Genomic DNA, 15,489 nt, shown 5'->3' on the forward strand with positions numbered 1-15,489 from the left:
CATTAATATCCTGTTGAATTGTATGCGCATGTGAAATTATGAAATATTACTATGTGCGTGTTCTTGAAATATGTTATGAGGTTGGGAGACATACACTGCTGGCCTTTCAGTAATGACAAAGGGGCAACCATCACTGCCCGGCGTTGATGGCTCACCAAAAGGAATCCACAATCCCAGAGACACCTTGAAGAGGGCACCTATGTAGTGGGGACTACCTAACCCATGGGGATTGCCTAACCCCCACATCACAGCAAGGGTCTTTCTATCAGGTGGAAGAAAGTATAAAAGAGGGAAAGTTGTAGCATCACTTGGCCTCTCTCCCCCCCATCTCAACACCTGGAACTGGAAGACAAAGACTTTGAACTGGGGAGATTGGTCCCAGGCTGGAAAGGGATTCCAGCCTGGGTACTGAGAACTGTGAACTGCCTGTAACCTATATTAGGGTGAGCAACTGCTTGATTCAAATCTTGCTTGGTCTGCAGAATTTAGATTTAGATGACGTGCATCGAAGTGGGTATTCACCCACGAAAGCTTATGCTCCGTCTGTTTGTCTATAAGGTGCCACATCTGCTTTTACAGATCCAGACTAACACGGCTACCCCTCTGAGAATTTAGATTGTGAGTTTAGTCTTATTTCTTATGTAACCAACTCTAATCTCTATGCCTGCTACTTATAATCACTTACAATTTATCTTTCTGTAATCAATAAATCTGTTTTTATATTTTACCTAAAACAGTGTGTTTTTGGTTGAAATGCTTGGGGAATCTCAGCTCAGACGACAAAGGCTGGTGCATGTCTGCTTTCCTTTGTTGAAGTGGCAAACTAATTAATGAGCTTGCGCTGTCCATGAGAGTCGTAAGTAGTGCAAAATAGCTTATTTCTGGGGTTAAAGGCTAGGGTGACTTGCTGGTGCCTCTCTTTATATGATTCATGAGTGGCTTTTGGAGCATTCATGCAATTTGGCTGGTGTGGGGCTCACATACAGGTGGCTGAGTGATCACAGTGCCAGGAGGGGTTTGCTGTTTGTCACTGGCACAGCTTTGTGTGAGACATTCCAAGCTGGAGAGTTAGGGGGGCATAGCATTCCCACAGCTCCGGGTTGTACGCAGGGGATTCCCTCACAGTTCTGTTCACAAACTTTGTAAGGTTTCAGAGTAACAGCCGTGTTCGTCTGTATTCGCAAAAAGAAAAGGAGTCCTTGTGGCACCTTAGAGACTGACCCATTTATCTGAGCATGAGCTTTCGTGAGCTACAGCTCACTTCATCGGATGCATGCCGTGGAAAATACAGTGGGGAGATTTATATACACACAGAGACGGCTGCTACTCTGAGACCTAGGACAGACACGCTCGATATGCCCTTCCAGCTCGATCGTGAGCCGTTGATAACCACTCTCAGCAGGGGCCCCAGGGGCTGCGGGCCGGGCAGGGGGCCCAGGGGGCCGGTGCACGGGGGCGGGGGCCGGGCGTAGTCCAAGGGGTTTCGGAGGGGGGCGGCGGCACTGGCCGGCGAGGCTCGAGGAGGCGGCGGCGCCTTTAACCCCCCCCCCCGGTGGCGTCGCTCCGCTCCAGTGTTGGCGGCACAAAGCTTCCCGCGAGTGTGACGTCATTGTGTGTGGCCGCTGCCCCGCGTCACGCCGCACAGCCGCGCCTCCCGATTGGGCGCGAGCGCGGCGGAGGCGGGTGACGCGCAGCCCGACGCGTGCCGTGATTGGCCGAGCGCCGCAGGGAGGGCGGCGGGGTGCTGTCCCGCCCCCCGGGTGTGCGCGAGGCGGCGGCGCGTGGCAGCGGCGGCTCCGGGCTCAGAGTCCCGAGCGCAGGCGGCGGCGCCGAGCCCGGCCCGGCCCGGCCATGACCGACTTCAAGCTGGGGATCGTGCGGCTCGGCCGGGTGGCCGGCAAGGTGCGCGGCGCGGGGCGGCGGGGCTCGAGCGCGGCCGGGCGCGGGCCCTGGGCGGCGGCGGCGGCCCTGGCGGGGCCCGCGGGGGCTCCCAGGCGGCAGCGCTGCCCCGGGCACGCGGCGGGCGGGAAGCGCGGCCCTCGCCGGGGCGCGGGAGTCGCTGGGGGGCGGGCCCGGGGCCGCTCCGCGTCGGGGCGCGCGGGGCCCGGCCGGGCTGCCCGGGCGTTCGCGTCCCCGGCCCGAGGGTCGCAGCCTCGTCCCGGGGACTATGGGGCGGGCGGCGCCAGCGCGGGGGGCGGTCTCCGGCCGCGGGGCCTGGGCGCTCGGGCCGGCTCCGCTCGTCGATGGAGCCGCTGCCGAGTCCGCCCGTGCCCGGCGTGTGCTCGCGCCCAGCCCGGGTCCTGCCGCGGGGCTCGGCCCGTCCCGCGCCGCGCCGCTCGTGAGTCGCCGCGATGCCTCCGGGCGCGGCGCTCCTGGGCGGGCGGGGTCGCCTTCGCGGGCCCCAGGTTTCGGGGGAGACGCGGGCGGTCGCCGCTGAGCGGCCTCCGCGTCTGTTCTCCGCTTTTTCTGAGTTCGTGGGGGGGCGACGGGGCTTTGACAGGAGCGAGGGCGGCCGCGAGCGCGGGGCGCGCTGCCCCCGGGGCTGTGGCGGCGGGCGGGGCGGGCGGGGCGCGCTGCCCCCGGGGCTGTGGCGGCGGGCGGGGCGCGCTGCCCCCGGGGCTGTGGCGGGGCGCGCTGCCCCCGGGGCTGTGGCGGCGGGCGGGGCGCGCTGCCCCCGGGGCTGTGGCGGCGGGCGGGGCGCGCGGGGCGCGCTGCCCCCGGGGCTGTGGCGGCGGGCGGGGCGCGCGGGGCGCGCTGCCCCCGGGGCTGTGGCGGCGGGCGGGGCGCGCTGCCCCCGGGGCTGTGGCGGCGGGCGCTGAGGAAGGGCTCCTCGGGCTCAGAGGCGCCTCTCTGCGCTGTAGAGGTTGGTCCAGTTACAGACCTTACCTCGCCCACCTGGTCTCTCCCCAGGGCACGGGGGCGCATTCCTCCCCTCCGCTCCGGAGCGGCGACCCGCCGCGGGGGTCCTTCGCCCTACGGGGCTGAACATATTCTTTCTAGATTAGGTAACGGGTAAATAACTGGATACATCACTAATATTTTAATAACTTCCACAATGCTAGTGGATCCTGTATTAAACCTAGGGTCTGGATGCTTTGCCATCCCACTTCACATGGCAAGCCTTGGTTGTGTAAGGCAGCAGATTCTGAAGTCCCCTGGGGGGGCCCGCAAGCAGGTTTCAGGGGGTCCACCAAAGTAAACCAGAGAGCAGGGCCGGTGTTGGACTCTATGGGGCTTAGGGCAGAAAGCCAAAGCTGCGTGGGGCTGAAGCCAAAGCCGGAGCAACTTAGCTTTGCGGAGCCCCTGTCATGTGGGCTTTCAAAGGCAGTTGCCCTGCTTGCTATCCACTAGTGCCAGCCCTGGCTTTTAATCTACTGGACATGCAGAAAAATAGGAGGGATAGGAGGAGGAATTGGGGGGAGGGATAGCTCAGTGGTTTGAGCATTGGCCTGCTAAACCCAGGGTTGTGAGTTCAAACCTTGAGGGGGCCATTTAGGGATCTGGGGCAAAAATTGGGGACTGGTCCTGCTTTGAGCAGAGGGTTGGACTAGATGACCTCCTGAGGCCCCTTCCAACTCTGATATTCTATGATTCTATGATAGTTGTTGTGGAACAGATGGGCCATGGAGGTTTTATGGGGAGGGGGGTGCAGAAAGAAAGAGGTTGAGAACCCCGGTGTAAAGAATAGAGCTAAAAAATCTGTTCCCAGTAAAGTGATGTCGTCAGGAACCGGTTGTGCAGGTGCTGCTTACTTGCCGAGTTAAAATACTGCTAGTTAAATTCTACTGTAGAATAACTTCAGTATTAACCTTATATCTTTCAAAAAGTTACAGCTGTTCTTAACTGCCTTTAACATGTTTGGTATATTTTAGACAAAGTACACGCTAATAGATGAACAAGACATCCCATTAGTGGAGAGTTACTCTTTTGAGGTAAGTGTTCTGAGCTTTAAGTTCTCTGAGCCAATGTGGTTATTAGACTCTTGACATACTGTGGCTAGAATAGTGCTAGCAAATGACAATTCCCCTCTCTAGAGAGGATAGATAGCTATTAACATTACTACTAGCCTCTAAGTTTACAGCAAAAAGAAAAAGAGTACTTGTGGCACCTTAGAGACTAACCAATTTATTTGAGCATGAGCTTTCGTGAGCTACAGCTCACTTCATCGGATGCATACCGTGGAAACTGCAGCAGACTTTATATACACACAGAGAATCTGAAACAATACCTTCTCCCACCCCACTGTCCTGCTGGTAATAGCTTATCTAAAGTGATCATCAAGTTGGGCCATTTCCAGCACAAATCCAGGTTTTCTCACCCGCCACCCCCCCCATACATAATGAGACATACATAATTACAATTGTTAAGCTGCAACCTTGTTTAAAAAGGTTTAGTTATAGGGTAAATATATAGAGGCAGAAAAGGTCTATTTTCAATCAAGTTAGCTTAACTCAATTGAACCCCCTCCCTATACCTGGGTAGACACAACCTTTAAGACTGTGGTGTTCACAGACCAGCTCAACTGTCCTTAAAGGTATTAAACTGTGTATGTGGGTGTTAAGGTGGGTGGGGTGGTTTAAAAAACACACCCTTTTTTGTCTGTGTAGAGAAAGATCATGTTTCCCTTTTCCTTCTCCATTCCAGTCCCATTAGCAGCTGCTGTGGTGTGGTGAGGAAAACATAATAAATTCTGAAGCAACAAGTGTGGGCTCTACATGACTCAATGGTGAATTCTGTCTGTCTTTCAAAAGTCCTTCTAAGGCCCCTGTACCATAATATCTGAGTCATTACAATTTTTAATGCACTTATCCTACCAGCATCCCTGTGCGATTGGGAAGTACTGTTATCCCCATTTTACAAATGGGGCACAGTGGCACAGAGAGACCAGGTGACTTGTCCATTGTCTGTAGCAGAGCAGAGAAGCTAGGCTGACACCCTAACCACAGGCCCACGTTGTCTTTGCCCATAGCATTTCTGCTGTGTGTAGTCAACCTCTTCCTTCTCCCCAGATCATCACATTTGTGCAATAGCAGAACCTTTTGGTCTCTGTCTAATACAGAAGTATTAAATAACTAAAATCCCATTAAGATGAAGTGGCACATAATCAGTTTCCTGCAGTAGCAGGGGGCAGATGATGTTGGGTGTTGGTCTTTCCTATCTCCCATTTCCCAAATGGAATGTTAAGCAATGCTGCTGACAGTTGAATGCCCTTGGTCACAGAACACTCTTTCCTTCTCTCCAGGCTCGGATGGAGGTAGATGCTGATGGAAATGGTGCTAAAATATTTGCTTATGCTTTTGACAAAAACAGAGGAAGGGGATCTGGGCGTCTGCTGCATGAGCTACTGTGGTAGGTGTACAAAGAATTAATATACTAAAGGTTTCAGTCAGGGGTGTAGCTTGCAATCTTCAGTTTGTTTGTACATTAAATAATGTATTATGTGCATTAAATGCATTATTACACTAACAGTGGGTGCAATTAGAGATCTGCTTTGTTACAAGGCTTTAATAAAGAACAAAACCAGTCTCTCTGTAAGAAATGTTGCTCATGGGAAACTAATTGTTTGCCCGAATTATGCCCATCTATACCCATAGTTTAAATCTAGGAGTTACTAAATTCCTAGAATCTTTGGGTTCTGTTCACCCCATCATATGCAAGTATAACTTCCAGTAGTACCAGTGAGATGTGAATGTTTTGTGTGTTTGCTCAGTCTTATGAATGATTGATTGGGATAGGACAATGCTAAAGGTTCAACAGACTGTTTCAACGTGGTGGTGCTTTGTTTGCTACTAACTTCCAAGTTTGTACACTTTATTGAATACTAGTCAGTGCTCTAGATCCTTTGTCAGGCAAGTCACCTGTGCCTCCTATCTAAACACTTCAGAGGCTGATATGTTCAGTACTTTAAATTGGTTATTTAACTTTGTAAAGTGTGTGTTCTCCTGTCTAGCTATCTTGTAGGAACTTATTTTGCTCCCTTTTATGCACAGAACAAAGCCTTGACTATCATTGGTAACTAAAAACTTAACTTAAAAGTTTGTAGAAAAGGTACTGCTTATGGTGAGGTTTCAGAGTAGTAGCCGTGTTAGTCTGTATCCGCAAAAAGAAAAGGAGTACTTGTGGCACCTTAGAGACTAACCCATTTATTTGAGCATAAGCTTTCGTGAGCTACAGCTCACTTCACTGGATGAAGCTGTAGCTCGCAAAAGCTTATGCTCAAATAAATTTGGTAGTCTCTAAGGTGCCACAGGTACTCCTTTTCTTTTTGCTTATGGTGAGAGAATCCTGAAGTAGTCATTGAAAGCCCTTTATTTTGAGAAATAAACCTAGGGATATTGTTTGTTGGTCACCTTGATGAGTTCGTATATTGTTTCCCTAAATTGGAGTTGTCCAGAAAATATCCACTCAAACCTACCGCTTAATGAATTTTCTGGCTAAATATTCATGCAACTGTGGGACCCCCCTGAGATTCCCCTCCTCCCCCCAAATAGTGTTTTCACATACTGCCCCCTCACTGGTGTCTAAGGCCTGTGTTAGAAATGTTAGGTCAACCCAGCTACCTTGCTCAGGGGTGTGACACAGTTAAACAATAAACCTCTTGTGTAGACAGCGCTATGTCAATAGAAGAATTCTGCGGTGGACCTAGCTACCCACCTGTCAGGGAGGTGGATTACCTATACTGACAGGAGAAACCCTCCTGTCAGCATAGGTAGTGTCTACGCTGGAGCGTTGCTGCTGTATCATTTCAAGTGTAGACAAGTCCTCAGCATTCTGCACCTGTTAGGTTTAGTGCCTCTGGCAAAGCTGGATAATCTCGTTGCAAAGGTAACTGACTATAATTGTTTAGTAAATCAGATTGCCCACTGCAGTAGACACAAACCTAATGCTGTAATAACTAAAGTCCATAAGTAGAATTAATAATCCCATAAAAGGATACAGCTTTTGTTCAAATGACTGACTGAAAGTTTTCCATATTGTGGTGGTCCAGCTGTTTGCATATTGAGCAGCCCATTCATTCCCTCTTTCAGTAACAAGACTGCTTTACTGTTTGAATAAATTCTAATGAATTCAGTTGAATTGTGTACATAAAATAGTATCTCTTTATGCTCCCTCCCTGTGCATGTATGCATTATGATTAAGGCTACGTTTTAGTCATGGGTATTTTTAGTAAAAGTCATGGGCAGTAAACAAAAATTCATGGCCCATGACCTGTCCATGACTTTTACAACAAATACCAATGAATAAAACTTGGGGGGGGGCTGCCTAGGGCCCTCGCGGGTGCTTGGGCGGGGGGAGTGGGGCAGTGGTACGTGGTCCTGGATCCGGGACTCCTGCTGGTTCCAGGGGGATTGGGTTGCCGGGGCTGGCAGGCTCCTTACCTGGCTCCGCACCTCCCCTCTTCCCCCCTGCAGCAGCAGCAGAGTTTGGGTGTGGGAGGGGGCAGGGGATTGGGGCATGGGACGGAGTGAGGCAGACTGAGTGGCGCTTACCTGGGGGGTTCCCCAAAAGCGGCGACATCCTCCTTGCTTAGCTGCTAGGCGGAGGTATGGCCAGGCAGCTCTGGGTGCTACCTTTGCCTGCAGGCACTGCCCCCACAGCTCCCATTGGCTGTGATTCCCGACCAATGGGAGCGGTGAAGCTAGCGCTATGGGCAGAGGCAATGTGCAGAGCTGCCTGGCCACGACTCCGCCTAGCAGCTGAGCGAGGGGGATGTTGCCACTTCTGGGGAGCCCCCCAGGTAAGCGCCACTCAGTCTGCCTCACTCCGTCCCATGCCCCAATCCCCTGCCCCATTCCACACCCCAACTGCTGTGGGGGCAGGGGGAGATTCAGTGGCCCAAGAGACTGCCCCTGAGCCAGGCACACCAGCCACTGCAGAAGTCATTGAGGTCACGGAATCCGTGACGTCCGCGACCTCTGTGACAAACTCGCAGCCTTAATTATGATAACCTTTAGTTACATGGGGACACATTCTGGGCAAGTATTCCTCCCTGCCTAATTCCTCCCACAACGTGGTTGCAGGCACCATCCAGCTACAGCCTGGTCAGTGGTCTTGGGCTTTTTCCTGCCCCAGTAATCCGAGCTCCAGTGTCGCTCAGATTGACTTACATGAATTGACTTACAGAACAAAACCCCGTGTTCTCCTTGGCAGGCCAAGCCCAAAGTTCTGCCCTCCTTCCAAGTGGGCTGTGACGCTAAAGCACTTTGAGGTCTTTAAATGAAACGATGAAGTGTTGTCCTCATCCAATAGCCAGTCACGGTTCCCAACCCCAAACCTTGCCTCTTTTCTAAACCTAATTTCAGAACCGGCGAAAACTGCAGCAGGTAGAAAAGTTTGAGTCAGTTGGCATTTTCTGCAAGAATGCAGCTTATACTGCAAGAGCTAAGCTTGTCTGCCTGACATTACTGATGAGTTGTTGCCATTTTAGGGGTTGTCTACTTAACAATCTTGAGTTAGTACTGCATATTGCGGTTTCAAAATAAGTGTCGAAACTGCCTTTGACACCAGTTTAACTAAAATTAGTTTAAAATCACAGCTCAGCCCTCAGCACAGGAAACTAGCTACTCCCAGAATGCAAAGGGGAAGCTTATTTCTCTCTATCCTATTTACTTCAATGGAGTGTGATTTGCAGCACTTAGTTGGGACTAAATGGTGACAGCAGCCTAAACAACACTGCCAATGTCCTTTACAAAAGGGCTCCATATCCTTCCCTGTTATACTTGCCCATGGCCTTAGGACAGGCCCTTGCCCATTCATTCCCCAAAGCAGGATTTTCATGTCTCCCTGGCTAATCTGCCCTCAGGATGAGTTTTCCTTCCCCACTCATCCTTTTTTATTCTCAGAGGCATGAGGAGTCCTGTGGAAAAAATAGCCTGATCGTGTAATTAAAGACTCTATCATGCATAGACACGGGGCCAAATTAAGGTTGCATGTGCACCTTTAATTCAGGCATTTTCTAACTTTTGATTGCTTGACTTTGCAAATGTAGTGTTCTTCTAACATATGTATTATTTCATAGGGTTTTTTAAAAAGCAAACTAAAAAAACAAATTCCATCATGTGGCATCCTACTGACATCCCTGTGTGTTAACGGCAGGATTGGAATATTTAGATCCACTGCACAGGCTTCTACCACTTGAGCTACTGGGGTAACTGATTGCAGTAATAGGTTGTCATCTTATGTGGACCAGCACTCGAAGGGGATGAGCTGCACACTTTGCTAATGGGTTTCCCAGATATTGTTTGACAGGAGAGGAATGGAGAGATGCAGGAATCTTGGTCTTTATTTCAGGCTCTGGCCTACCCTAGTAGGCATGTGTTCTTCTGCCCATTCTCCCAGGCTTGACTGCTTCTGCCCAATCATTGATTCCTTGTCCCAGTCTCCTCAGTCTTCTCATCCCAGTTTGACTCCCTGACTCTATCAGATGCCACCAGTTAGATCATTGAGAGCACAGGCGGGACAGGCTCCTTGCTCTTAATTCTAGTGCCTGGTCCCACCCAGGTCCAGAGGAGCAGTTAAAAGTAAAATCCAGCTTTGCATCCTGCAGCCTGGGCTGGAGCATGCATTGTGGCTCTGAGGATGACACATTGCAGTCTGGTCAGCACTGGGAGCAGAGAGAGGCATATATGGAATTGTCAGACGTCTTTACTGCTAAGTTCTAATGTCTTCACTGAGTATGTGCAAACTGATTTTTTGAAAGGCTTGTGACCACATTTGAGTGGATTTTCATGGGGAAGGCAAAAGGCACATCCTTGATGCAAAGGCTGTCCCCGGTCTAAAGCAGGGGAGTGCTAGAGCATTTCAAAGAAAAGGACTCAAGAATTTTTTTTTTAACATGGACAAAATATGTTTTCTAATCCTGGTTCTCAGGAACAGTTGAACCTTTTTGGCTGAAATTTTCCAAAAACATCTAGCCTGAGGCAGACCCCCAATGTGGAAAATGTTAACTTAAACTGTTAAAATTAGGCAAAGTTTTATAAGCAACTGAAAACAGGGACTTATAATGGGAAGTGTGGGGCAAGCTTAATGAGCTGTGCCTCCATCCCCACATGAAATACCTTTAATGTTCATTGCTCCTACTGTTAACATTCTCTTATAGTGCTGTAAATTACTCGTCGCTTTCCAAAGCACATAGCCGGATCCAGCTCCCTGCCCTGCAGACTTGCACTCTGAAATTAAGACATGGAGGAATAATTCAGGACAGGAGTGATTTAGAGAGATTGCTACACGAAATGAGTTGGGAATAGAAAAGGAGGATGGGCCAGGAATGACACTTGCCCATGGACAGAAAGCAGGTTGATGGGGTGAAAGAGCAGAAGAAAGATGAAAGGAACAGTAATGGGGGGAGGCATGTAGGGAATGAAAGGAGTAGGAGGAAATAAATGTAGATGGGGGGGAGGGTGGTATATTAAGCAAGGCCTGTAAATTCTAATTGTCCAACCTCTTTGTTTAAACAAATATCTATTTGTACCTGCTGGTCACGAAAGCCCACAGTGGTTCCAAAGGAGTCTTTATAGTGTGTACTGTATAGAATTACTGGCACTAAAATGGTGCTTGCTGGTTACTGGTGAAGCTCTGGAGCCTTTAAGTCCTTGCTCAGAGACTTCCTAATGGAGCTCTAACTGTGTTGCATGTGCATGTTACGCATGCACCTAAGTGTATCTGATCTAATGCATCTTGACTGTCCTAACGTCTTGCAGAAGTGCTATAAAATTTTATTCTGTAATTTCAATTAAGGGAGTAGACTGTGGCCTTACAATTAAATTTTTGAGCTAGAGCACTTTTATGGCAGAATAGTAAACTTGTGGAATAAGTCTATTCTAATAAGAATGCCATGAAGATCTGTCACTACAGTGACATGAATGTTATCTCTGATACACTACTCCTTCTGGCAAGGAGCACACCATCCATGGTCTATGGAGAACTGTACTTTGCTGTGAACTGCAAATTGTATTAAATCTCTTCCAGGGAGAGGCACCGGGGAGGGATTGCCCCAGGATTTCAAGTGGTGCATTTGAATGCAGTGACGGTAGACAACCGACTGGACAATCTGCGTTTAGTCCCGTGGGGATGGAGACCCAAGGCTGAAGACATTTCTAGTAAACAAAGGTATATCAAAGCAATATTTATGGGTGAGATGTAATGGAGCTCAGGAGTAAGCTGCATCCAACAAATTATTATTGTGGTTTATAGACAAAACAAACTGTCATCACTGTGACCAACTGTCTCCCCTCCTTTTCTGTTCTTTGTCTTTTAGAATTGTGGCAGGGACACTCGCAAACCAACGAAAAATTTCCATTGATGATGATCAGAATTTAGATAGGCAAAATTAAAAAAAAAAAAGTCGTGAATTAATTACTTTGTCTATTCTGATATGACATTGACAATATGTAGTTTAGTGGTTATAAAGCTTTACTTTTTTGAGTTTCAATGTGTTCTGTTGTTACATATTGTCTAACCCTCCCCCTGTAATTTTCCACAACTGTGAAAACTTGGATTAAAATACAAAAAATTAAAAATACATTGATATCTACTTAAACTACAAAAATTGAATTCCACCAAGGCTATTTATATCATAATTGTTGAAAGAAGAAAACAATCAAAATCTTGTTGGCTACAAATGTAGCTTTTTATTAAACTTGCATACATTCCATTCCACTTGGATGATGGCATTTGGGCATCATAAAACTAAGTCTGCAGTTTTAACTGGATAAAGGATTTCAATTCCTGTCCTAAACGGTTAAACGCTACACAGTAGCCTCCTAACTTTCCAGAAGTTGCTGTAGGTCAGTTGATGAAGTGTTCCCTGTGCGTAGCTTGTAAAGTGCTTACAATCCCTTGTGATAATAGGGGTTATGTGACTTGAAGTAGATACTATTAAAAAAAATGGCTCAGCCCCTAGGATCAGGAGTGCTTGTTTGGAGTCATAGTTTGACATCACAGTAGTTTTGCAGTAACTACCTGTGATGTCAGGATTTCTTAGGTCAAGTAGACGCATCAGCGGATGCAACAACTGTCTAGCAGATGTTTCTGTAATGTCCATCACTACAGCATCTAATGCGGAAACAATCCTGTCACTTGTGTTGCACTACTAGTAATAAAGATCACTCAATCCCCATAACCTAGATCTTTGAAATGTATTAAAGTGTTGTGTAACAAGCCAAGCATGACAATATTACAACTGGCTAATATCAAGCAATAAAAGATAAAAACCTACCTCCTGCAACTTGAGGAAACTAAAATTAAACGAAAAACATGAAGGGAGATGATAGCTCAGCCTTGAGTGCAAACTATTTTGGGGGTCTTTCCAGCATAGTTTGCATAGAGATTTAGTGCGGAGAAAAATCTTGCCACATACAGTTAGTCCTGAGAAATCCCGTGCTTGGTGCTCAAATACTGTGTTGCTGAAGCCAGTAGCACGATCTTTAGTCATCTGGCATTTAGCTCGTTATAGTGCACTTGTGGCTCTTATCCTGAGGCACCAAAATTCCAGCATAGCTGATATGAGCCAACAAATGCAGTGGTATTCAAGCTTAATATTAAACACAAAGTGAGTTACTGGAATCAGATTCCATCCTATTGTGCTAGTGTATTGTGGGGGCCTGAGTCTGTGCTCTGCTGCATAGACTATGGTCCATATAAGTTTCAGACCTCACTCATCTCCCTGAGTGATGTTTTGTTTCAGTTGTATGGTACAGTCTTAATAACATTAGAACAGTGTATGTGTTATGTTAGTGGAGACCTATGGGCTTCAATCTCATTAATTTCTTCGTCTACTAAGTTGAAATAGCTGCAGCACCAGTAAGATGATGATGTTCAGAACATTGGTCAATTTAAGAAACTTCCTTTGAGAAACTGGTGAATGGCAAGAGTTTCTACATTAGAGCAGGCCAGGAGAGCTCAAACTGGGGAACAAGCCCTTTAATCGATCCTTATTTAAATACAGTGTCCTCAATTAAACATTTTTTGGTGGTAGTTTTTGCATCAGGCCTGAAAAGAGGCTGGTTAAGGGAGGAATGCAAATGGACCCTTAACTCTAATGGGGTTAAAGAATTCATGTGTTTTTTCTGTTAAAGGGAACAAAGTCTGTACTGGCTGGCGATCCAGCAGCTTCCCACTGATCCAATAGAAGAGCAGTTTCCTGTGCTGAATGTAACGCGGTATTACAACGCTAATGGGGACGTTGTGGAGGAAGAGGAAAACTCATGCACATACTATGAATGTCACTACCCCCCATGCACAATGATTGAAAAACAGGTGTGTTCAAAGTACACTGAAAGTAGCGATGGAAGAGACCCACTAGGCCACGTTGTGTCCAAAGATTGTTCCCTGCAGTGTAGTCTCCAGTGCTTTGCCTTGTCTAGATTTAAGTGTCTCAAACCATCCCTAATCTTCATCTGAGACTCTATAGAAGAAAATTCCCTGCCTTAATAACTGCAAGGTATTTTTTCTAGTAGTACTAATTTTCTCTTTTTCATTTGAATTTCATTACTCCCCGTTAGACCACCACGAAGCCTGAGGAATTGTTAAGGTGTTTACACTCTGAGTAATTGGCTGTATACCACAGTTACGTGTATAATCCATGCAGACTGAATATCAAAATGCTTTAGCAAGTATGCATGGTGGGAGGTACACAAAGTGGGCTATTCCAGATGACAAGAGCTGCAGAGAAGGCTCTTCTGTTATAAGTGGCAAGGTTGTGAAGGGACAGCAAGGCAGCCAGTGGTGGGGAAGGGTTAAGCAAATCCATTGGGGTTTTAAAAATAGGAAATCTTGAACTGGAACCTGAACTGATCTAATAAACTTGCTGAGAGGGTGTTAATGCTGCTTTGTATGTCAGAGGATGGGCAGCAGCATTCTGTGCCTGTTGGAGAGCTGCAGAAAACTGAAAAGAGGGGAGTTGCATTAGACAAGAGGCGATAAAACTGCAGATGAAGATCTGAGCAGTAGAGGAGTCAAAGTAGTAGCATGCCTAGCCATTGCTAGGAAGGAGGTGATAGGCAACCTTTAGACAAAGGAGTTTTGGAAGGGAAAACTGGCAGAGAGTAGATGGGGTGAGGGGTGGTCTGAGTGCTGAGCCTCGTCTCAATGAAGCAGATATCTGAAAATGTGAAATGGTCAGTGGTCGCAGCTCATTACATCTGTTAACTTCTCAGTGCTGCAGTTGCCCTTAGAGCATAAGCTAGTGCAATGGTTGCACATCCTACTGATTCAGTGAATCTAGTTGTTGGATGTTCATATTTCCCAAATGCTGATAGATTTATGATGGGGCTTGTCAGTGTGTCTGGCTTCTTGGGGAATGGCTTACCTGGACTGTTGGGGCTGAGCTGGCTAACTGATCACTCTTTTGCATTTTTTCTAGTTACGTGAATTCAATATATGTGGCCGATGCCAGGTAGCAAGGTACTGTGGGTCTCAGTGCCAGCAGAAGGACTGGCCTGCTCACAAGAAGCACTGTCGGGAGAAGAAACGAACCTTCCAGCAAGAGCTCGGACCAGAACGATGACCGGGTGGCACAGGCCTCTCAGCAGCAGGATTCCTTCTCAAAGGCATTGGACTCTTGCTTTTGCACAGTAATGACAGACTGCTTATTGAAGCCAGAGGCACTGAAGAAGACAAACCCTGTGATGCTTGAGCAGAATAGCTGACTGGACTAAGCCAGCTCTGACTGGTGCTGTGGAAAGGGATTGGGTCTTCCCTTCCAGTATTATATTCTCAAGCAAAAAGACTACTGTGGAGGCTCCGGGCAGGAAGCTTCTCATTATTTATATGTTAATATGTTTGTAAACTCATGTACAGTTTTTTGTTAGAAATTCTCAATAGGACACATTTACTGTAATGTTCAGATGAGAACACATTGTTGGCCTACAAGTAAAAAAACTGTCATGTAGCAAAAGCTTTTCCTCCCATGTGGCTAAATGGTATCTGTGGCTGTGCCAAGGCCAGGAGACTGGCTCAGACATCAGCAGTTACTCTGGAGAACTCTGCATGGAAGTTTATATTTAAAAAAGCAAAACAAACAAAGTAAAGGGTTGGAATGAACTGTTGTCTGCTCTGCTCTGTAGTTTTCTCCTGTTCCCTTTTAGCGATTTCTGAAGCTCAGTAACACTTGGTCTTTACATCTCTTACTAAGCATTTTCTTTCTAGTACACCAAGCCTTGACACTGGGCAGAATTCAGGGTATCATCAAAGAGACTGGAAGGGCATGGAGCTAGTTGATCCCACTTGCACTGGAGAAGGGCTGCTAGAGATTATGCTTTGTGTTTGCAGAAAGTTAAATCTGGTTTCCTGCTGTCAAACCTTTGTATGCTCATGAATGTGTACCTGTAGCCAAAGGATCTTCTCTCTTGCTTCTCCAGATATCTGATCTTGCTTCTCCAGATAACTGATCTGGTAGGTCCAGTGATTGCTTTGGGATACTCCTTACTTTAAAGAGATGCTATCAATCTGAAAATCATATCTTTCTGAATTTTTTTTACTTAATAGTGA

General features: G+C 47.5%; 1 protein-coding gene across 2 annotated transcripts; it reads left to right on the top strand.

Annotated features, from left to right (window-relative positions):
* The first annotated feature begins 1,749 nt into the window (after positions 1 to 1,749).
* On the top strand, positions 1,750 to 15,042 carry ZMYND19 (zinc finger MYND-type containing 19). Of its 2 annotated transcripts, XM_084649664.1 has the most exons (7): positions 1,757 to 1,902; positions 2,911 to 3,005; positions 3,873 to 3,932; positions 5,243 to 5,349; positions 10,969 to 11,109; positions 13,077 to 13,257; positions 14,363 to 15,042. In XM_084649664.1, the coding sequence occupies exons 4-7, from the start codon at positions 5,249 to 5,251 to the stop codon at positions 14,504 to 14,506; spliced, it is 567 nt and encodes a 188-aa protein (XP_084505790.1). In that variant the 5' UTR covers positions 1,757 to 1,902; positions 2,911 to 3,005; positions 3,873 to 3,932; positions 5,243 to 5,248; the 3' UTR covers positions 14,507 to 15,042. The 2 variants fall into 2 exon arrangements, with proteins under 2 accessions (XP_084505789.1, XP_084505790.1); XM_084649663.1 differs by lacking the exon at positions 2,911 to 3,005 and having other exon boundaries at positions 1,750 to 1,902.
* Positions 15,043 to 15,489: the final 447 nt, after the last annotated feature.

This window comes from Lepidochelys olivacea, assembly GCF_965140295.1.
Source record: "Lepidochelys olivacea isolate rLepOli2 genome assembly, chromosome: 16".
Classification (NCBI taxonomy): Eukaryota; Metazoa; Chordata; order Testudines; family Cheloniidae; genus Lepidochelys; species Lepidochelys olivacea.